Source organism: Myotis davidii, unplaced genomic scaffold (genome assembly GCF_000327345.1).
Source record: "Myotis davidii unplaced genomic scaffold, ASM32734v1 scaffold807, whole genome shotgun sequence".
Lineage (NCBI taxonomy): Eukaryota > Metazoa > Chordata > Mammalia > Chiroptera > Vespertilionidae > Myotis > Myotis davidii.
This window is the reverse complement of record NW_006298272.1, coordinates 91,903-99,884: the sequence shown is the minus strand read 5'-3', so window position 1 is coordinate 99,884 and position 7,982 is coordinate 91,903. Positions and strand designations below refer to the sequence as shown.

Genomic DNA, 7,982 nt, shown 5'->3' with positions numbered 1-7,982 from the left:
GCGGTGCTCGCATTTCTCTGCAACTTAGGTGCCTCGCAGGGCACCCAGTAGCGATTGAGTGACCGTCTGTTTACCCAGCGCCAGCGGCGGCGCGTCGTCGCCATGACCCCGCGACCACGGTCACCATGGAAAAGGGACGCTTCCTGGGGCACGACGTCAGAGACCCGTGGCTGGCAGCCCTGCCTAAGTTTAAGGTCGCGGCCTGATGACGCCACGGGCGTGGCCGCTCCAACCACCGCCTCCTGTGGTGGCAAACGTGTCTCGTGGGGTGGCCGCTGTGGAGTTCGCTCCGCAGCCGCGACTTAAGCAGCACAGGGTTGTGAGCGGCCGTCCCCGCGCTGCGCCCGCCTCCCGGGACCTGCTCCCTTACATCTGGATGTTGGTGCCTCTCCATCCGGTGCCCCCCTGGCCTCCGGCAAACACCAGCCTATTCTCACCGTTAAAACGGAGGATGGCATTCTGGCCCTTTGAAATGAAAAGCCAGGGGCAACTATAGTCAATAAGTCCTCAGAGGAGCCTCCCTGTGCTCCCTGCCCTCCCAGGAGCACAGAGTCGTGGCTTTCAATTGCCCGGTCCGGTGAGGCCCCAGAGTGGACGGACAGATGTGAGTGACACCCACCTACGCGTCATGTCGCACCGTCCGCGGGATGGCTGTACAGTCACACGGTGAGGGCCCTGGGAGCAGGCCTGACCCAGGGGCTGGCGCACCCCCACCTGCTTTCCAGCGTTTTGATTGGGGTTCCCTCTGCTTCACCCAGGTTTTCCTTGTTTCTCGGACTTCATTGTTTCCTACCTTCAGTGCTCTGCCCTGTGCAGGAAGTTACTGGAATCTGAATGCACATGGTTCGCCTCAGCGGGGTGTTGCTTTAGACTGGTGGTCGGCAAACTGCGGCTCGCGAGCCACAGGCGGCTCTTTGGCCCCTTGAGTGTGGCTCTTCCTAAGCCGTAGGAGCACCCTAATTAAGTTAATAACAATGTACCTACCTATATAGTTTAAGTTTAAAACATTTGGCTCTCAAAAGAAATTTCAATCGTTGTACTATTGATATTTGGCTCTGTTGACTAATGAGTTTACCGACCACTGCTTTAGACCAGTGGTTCTCAACCTTGGCTGCACATTAGAATCGCCTGGGAATCTTTTTAAAATCCTGATTTCTGGGCCTCATTCTCCGGAAATTCTGTTTCTTTGTTACTAACGTTGTGGCCTCACCCCATAACAAAGACACAGAATTTCCGGAGGATGAGGCCCAGAAATCAGGATTTTAAAAAGATTCCCGGGTGATTCTAATGTGCAGCCAAGGTTGAGAACCACTGATTTAGAGAGAGGGAGAGACAGACAAGACAGACAGAGAAACAACGATGTGAGAGAGGAACATTGTACACACCGCAGCGGGGACTGAACCTGCAGCCAAGGCATGTGCCCTGACCAGGAACCAAACCCGCGGCTTTTCACGTCATCGATCAGTGCCCTACCACTGAGCCACACCAGCAAGGCCACACCTGGTCTACTTTTTACAGCCTTGGTCAGCTCACTGAACTGAGATGATTGAAACCTTTCTTATCCTCATCAGTCAAAGACACATCTTCCCCCAAACCAGCCTTCTTTTCTCTGTTGGAAATGGGACAGAATTGTGGAGTGGAGTTAGGCTGTTTAAGAACATTGTGTTTAGAAGCTTGGATTCATATGTCTTCAAAGTGTAAGGTGGACGTGGGAACCGTATCAGTGCTGTGTGTCTTCTCTCTTTTTCTTTTTTTAATTAATCTTCACCCATGGATATTTTTCCATTGATTTTCAGGGACAATGGAAGAGAGAGGGAAAGACAGAGAGAAACATGGATGTGAGAGAAACACATCAATTGGTTGCCGCCTGCATGTGCCCCAACCAGGGCCCAGGCCAGGGAGGAGCCTGCAACAGAGGTACGTGCCCTGGACCAGAATCGAACCCGGGACCCTTTGGTCCACAGGCCGACACTCTATCCACGGAGCCACACCGGCCAGGCTGTCTCCTCCTCTTCACAAGCCCCCTGAAGAGAACTCTACTGGGGCCACACTGGGCTCGGAGCCACACTTAAGGGAGTTTGTGGTCGGAAGGGATTCGAGTGCTTGGGCTTTGTTGAAGCGTGAAAGCCAGAGGCAGCCTGTCGTCCGTTTTCACACCTTTGTGGCGCGGGATGACTTACAATTAGGGAGAGGTGTGTCGGGGAGGGCGGTGGCCTGCACTTGCCCTGCTCTCCCAGAGCGCTGGGTCCCAGATGGCGGGAGGACACGGGCCACGTGGGCATTTACGGGAGGGAAGTGAGCACACGCTAACTCCCGGGGAGTAGACACACAGAAGCCGTATTAACTGGTCCATGCGGAGCTGGGGATGCCACGGGACCAGCCAGCAGCTTGGCTCTGCAGTTCCGGCGGTTCCCTTGGGGGCGGGGGCGGTTGCATCTCCAGAGCAGCACGTTTGCGTTTGGAAAAGACAGACACAGCTCTGGGCCCCGTGCTCGGGGTGGTGCCGCGGATTCCCCAATCGGTGCCCAGCTCCGGGCTGGCGGGAGGTTGGGCTGGCAGCAGCACACCCGGAGTAGGAAGCACATGTGTTTGAAATGTGCACTTTCGTGCTGGGAAGTGTATCGCCTGGGAGGTACCCGAAGTGAACCCGGAGGACCCACGTCCCAGGTGCGGGCAGTGGCTTCCTTCCTGCTCGGACTGTGGGGGAGACTCTGACGGGACGCAGGGCTGTGGGCAGGCCCTCCGTGCTGGCACTCAGAGGAGGCAGAGCGGAAAGAACTCCCTGCACTTGCATCCCGGGGTGGGGAAGGCATTGGGACCCTGCCATCAGGCGGCAGCTGCCGGTGGGCCTGGGGCTCCTGCAGCATTTTGTGGGCGCCCGCCCCCGCCCCCGGCTCGCGGGTGCTGGCCCCGGGTGACTGCACAGTTAACTGCAGAGTGAATGACCCAGCACAGCGCCCCTGCCACCTTCTCACGGGCCTCCTGTCCTGTCCAGACACCTGGGGGTCCTGGGGGGACAGGGCTGGGGGTCCTGGGGGGACAGGGCTGGGGTCTTGGGGGGACAGGGCTGGGGGTCCAGTGGGGACAGGGTTGGGGTCCTGGGGGGACAGGGCTAGGGGTCCAGTGGGGACAGGGTTGGGGTCCTGGGGGGACAGGGCTGGAATCCTGGGGGGACAGGGCTGGGGTCCTGTAATGACAGTCACCTTTCTTCCTGGTGTTAATATTAGAATATGTCTTTGTTTTAAGTAAACTCTATATGCAATTTAAATAAAACTGCTTTAAGTAATTCTCTTTTTTTGTTAATTGGTTGCATTTTAGTGTTTGTTGAAAAAGTGCTGAAGAGACTTTTTCCTCAGGATCCACGTGGCCAAGAAGAGAGGGCACGTCCGCCTGCGGCCTCCGAAACCCCTCCCGAGAAAAAGCGATGCCGGCGCATCCCCCCGTTGGCAGGTGAGGGGCTCGTAGGTCACGGGGGGTCACAGGCGCACACCTGGCTCCACCACGGCCATCTGTCTGCAAACTGGTCGGATGGACAGGACCGCCGGCCAGCCCTGCGGGAGGGACGAGGGCTGGGGACTGGGTCCTCACTCGTCACAGAATGTGCCTGTTGGGGGCTGAATGGTGTCTTCGGAAACTCCCACGAAATGCACACAGAGGGGCGGCCCTGTGAGGACACAGGGGAGACAGCGTCTGCACCCCCAGGAGAGGCCTGGTCTCCACTTCCAGCCGGGACAGAGGGGTGTCTGTTGTTGGGGCCCCGGGACGTGGATTGTCAGCTAGGAGCTCGGTTCTCTGTCCCACGTCCGTGTGGAGCCTCGGGGCCCCTGAGGTCGGGGCCAGGGTTGGGCGCTCGGATCTGGAACATGGCCCGGACGGTGAGTGTGTTCGTGCCACAGACACGGGGGGAGGGCTGTGCCATCTCTGGGAGGAATACTCCGAGCCACGCTTTCTCTCAAGACGAGGCCGGGTTTCACTCCAAAGTGTTGAAACTGTCGGGGACCGGGGAAAGCTGGGAGCTCTGCCCTGAGGGCCTTCGGACAGCAGCGGAGCACAGGACAGGAGACTGACTGTACCTCGTGAGGACTCAAACCCTGCCCGCAGCGAAGTCGGAAGGCAAACAGTCAGCTGGAAAAGATGTGCAGCTCGGGCCTGGGTGAGGGTTCCCTTCCGTCGTGAATCAAGAGCTCGTGTGCTAGTGAGAACATGAGCCACAGCTCCAAAGAGACGCGGGCACAGGAGAGTGGCGGGCGTCATGGAGAAGATCCACGTGGCTCTTCAGCATCACGCCAGGCTCCCTCTGCTGGCACCACAAGGCCCACGTGAGGGTGGTCCTGGGACGTTCCCACGAGTCAGGTTGTCGGGAATTTGCTGACACGTGTTAGGAAGGGCGGGCAAGCACTCAGCCTGGCTTTGGGGAGAATCGCTGCGGCCTGTCCATGAAAGGCCGTGGGAACTCATGAAAGGTTACAGGTGCACACCAGGGCTTGGCAGTCACACCTGAGCCATTTTACCTGAACTTGAAGCTCCAGGGCCGGGAACAGGCGTGTTCAAGTTATTCATGACATCATCGCTCAGAGCAGCAGGAGCGTGGCGGGAGTCTGTCCGTCCGCAGGAGAAGAAGAGCAGCCTTGTCCTGGGGAAGGCGCTCGTGCCCGCAGGAAGGGGCAGCGCCGGGTGATGCCAGGAGGGGCAGCGGCATGGAGACACTGGCCGCGGGGTCCGGGAGGGGAATGGCGTGTGTTGTTGGCACCCACATGAGTCACCTGAGGAACAAAGGCAGGAGGACATGACCGTGGGAGCTGCCTCGCGGAGGGGGCGGCGTCCCGCACGTCCTGCGTGTACCTAGCGCCGGTGGTTTTAGCACCTATTAGCATATAATAAATAGAATCCTCTAAAGTTGTGTTCATTTTACAAAGCTTAAGGGATCTCACCACCCACACACCTCACTGAGAGAACAATAAAGCATGTGTTTCACAGAAACAAAAAAGGAGCCTCAAGAGGAGGTATGAGACCGTGGAGGAAACAGCGAGGCCGGAAGGGATCTTTTTAAGTCTTGATAACAGAACTGCTAACTGACGAAGAAGTCATGACTTTTTGTGTTCGGCGAAACTTGGAAGCCTCTGTGACCAGAGGCTTGTGGGGTGGGGCCCAGCAGGACCAGAGTCAGGGGCAAAGGGCATGGATGGGTGCACGGGGAGGGGAGCCAGGGGCTTGCTGTGTTTGTGTGGAGGTTGGAGAAGGCACTGTGTTTGCACGCTCTGGGATTTGGACTGGAGAGGAGAACTTGATGAGAAGCCTGGCCTGGGAAGCCAGCAGGTATAAAACCATGACAACAGCGACGTGGCGGGCATGAGCTCACCGGGCCGGAGGGCGGCTCTGCCCCTGCACAGCCACGCAGCCGCCCGGCCCAGGCCTGTCCCTCTTCCAGGTGCACCCACTGCAGGAAGGCGGGCAGGGTGCACAGACAGAGCCCGAGTGTGGCCGCTATGAAGACCCTCGGGCTGGGCGCCAGGGCGGGCCTGTGAGGAGAGAGGCTGGTCGGTATTAAGTCGAGCGGGCATGGTGGTGCCCTCCCAGCTGATGCTAGGCCCAGGACATGCAGACATTCAGAAACGTGTGGGAAACTGCCCACAGCAAGGGTGGTCACCAGCCATTTCTGACAGAAATTTAGAATCGGCCTCTGTGTATAAACTTTAAAACAGTGGTTAAGATATAATTTGCCAATTCCATGGATTATTATGAAGCTATTGAAAGATTGTAGATTTACAAAACGACAATGAGGTACCATCTCACACCTCAGAATGGATACGTCAACAAAACAACAAATGACAAGTTCTGGTGAGGATGTGAAGAAAGGAACCCTCTTGCATTGCTGGTGGGAATGCAGACTGGTGCAGCCACTGTGGAGAACAGTATGGAGTTTCCTCAAAAAATTAAAAATGCAACTCCCATTTGACCCAGTAATCCCACTTTTAGGAATATATCCCAAGAAATCAGGAACACCAATCAGAAAGGATTGATGCACCCCTATGTTCATAGCAGCACAAATATATCCACCCCTATGTATATAGCAGCACAATTCACCATAGCTAAGATTTGGAAACAGCCTAAGTGCACATCAGCAGATGAGTGGGTTAAAAAACTGGTGCATCTACACAATGGAATACTACGCTGCTGTAAAAAAAGAAGGAACTCCTACTATTTGCAACAGCATGGATGGATTTGGATAGCATTCTGCTAAACGAAATAAGCCAGTTGGAGAAAGATAAATATCACATGATCTCACTCATTTGTGGAATATACTGAATAACATAAACTACTGAACAAAAATAGAGTCAGAGAAAAGAAATATTTTAGAATATAATAAAAGTAATCCTGTTCTTTGCAGATTTTTAATATCTCTTACAACTTTTGTGATATTATACTATGTTAGTACAGTTTGGTAATCTGATATATAAAAGCCTAATATGCAGATCCACCGAATGGCAGTACGACCAGTCGCTATGATGCACACTGACCACCAGGGGGCAGACGCTCAGTGCAGGAGCTGCCCCCTGGTGGTCAGTGAGGAACTCCTACTATTTGCAACAGCATGGATGGATTTGGATAGCATTCTGCTAAACGAAATAAGCCAGTTGGAGAAAGATAAATATCACATGATCTCACTCATTTGTGGAATATACTGAATAACATAAACTACTGAACAAAAATAGAGTCAGAGAAAAGAAATATTTTAGAATATAATAAAAGTAATCCTGTTCTTTGCAGATTTTTAATATCTCTTACAACTTTTGTGATATTATACTATGTTAGTACAGTTTGGTAATCTGATATATAAAAGCCTAATATGCAGATCCACCGAATGGCAGTACGACCAGTCGCTATGATGCACACTGACCACCAGGGGGCAGACGCTCAGTGCAGGAGCTGCCCCCTGGTGGTCAGTGTGCTCCCACAGGGGGAGGGCTGCTCAGCCAGAAGCCTGGCTCATGACTGGCGAGCACAGTGGTGGTGGTGGGAGCCTCTCCCGGCTAGTGAGTGCAGTGGTGGTGGCGGGAGCCTCTCCTGCTTCCACGGCAGTGCTAAGGATGTCCGACTGCCGGCTTAGGCTCGGGGAGCGGGCCTAAGTCGTCAGTCAGACATCCCCTGAGGGCTCCTGGACTGTGACGGCACAGACCGGGCTGAGGGGCCCCCCCTACCTGAGTGCACAAATTTTGTGCACTGAGCCTCTAGTATTATTATATTTAACGTCTTTTTTTCTTGAAAAAAAGACTGTAGATTTAAATATAATTTATAACATTCACTTTTGAATGATATTGTATGTATAATATATAAACAATATTAATCAAGCGTATGATATATAAATGTTTTATAGAGGCAGAGCTGCCTCAAACAGATTGTCAGACTGCAGCGGGAAGGCCGGGGAGGGTTGGGGGGCAGGAGAGAGGTGGGTAAGAGATCAACCAAAGGACTTGTATGCATGCATATAAGCATAACTAATGGACATAAGACACTGGGGGACAGGGGAGACTAGGGGACTGTCTAGGGCGGGGGGAAAAAAATGGACACATATGTATACCCTTTGTAATACTTTAAGCAATAAAAAATAGAATAAAAATAAAAAAATAAAAAGCAAAAAAAATAAAAATAAATGTTTTATAATAAAATGTGTGCATGATCCCATGTATCTGCATGTGTGTCTATGTCTGTGTCCACACACACGTGCACATGCACTGTGTATATGGGTTGTTAGTGTCCATGAAGTTCCAGAAGATTATGCCACCAAAATGTTGAGACTCATGTGATAAAGATGGGTGTGTTCCGTGGAGTATTTTCTGCTTCCTACTCATTAATTAGTTATGTCTTTATGTCATAAGAGCCTGGAGGTTGACATAATAAATGACCTGATGTGAATGTAAATGATCATTGAGCATGCCTTTCCTGGTCGCATGGGTCGCCGACTCGCTCTAGCGGCAGGGGGT

General features: G+C 53.3%; 1 protein-coding gene across 1 annotated transcript in view; it reads left to right on the top strand.

Moving 5' to 3' along the window:
• The first annotated feature begins 511 nt into the window (after nt 1–511).
• Nucleotides 512–7,982, top strand: part of ERICH1 (glutamate rich 1) — a 16,446-nt gene continuing 8,975 nt past the window's right edge. The window contains exons 1-2 of the mRNA XM_015570587.1: nt 512–666; nt 3,319–3,450. Coding sequence (XP_015426073.1) covers nt 648–666; nt 3,319–3,450 — 151 coding nt within the window. The 5' untranslated portion in view covers nt 512–647. The remainder of the gene's footprint in view (nt 667–3,318; nt 3,451–7,982) is intronic.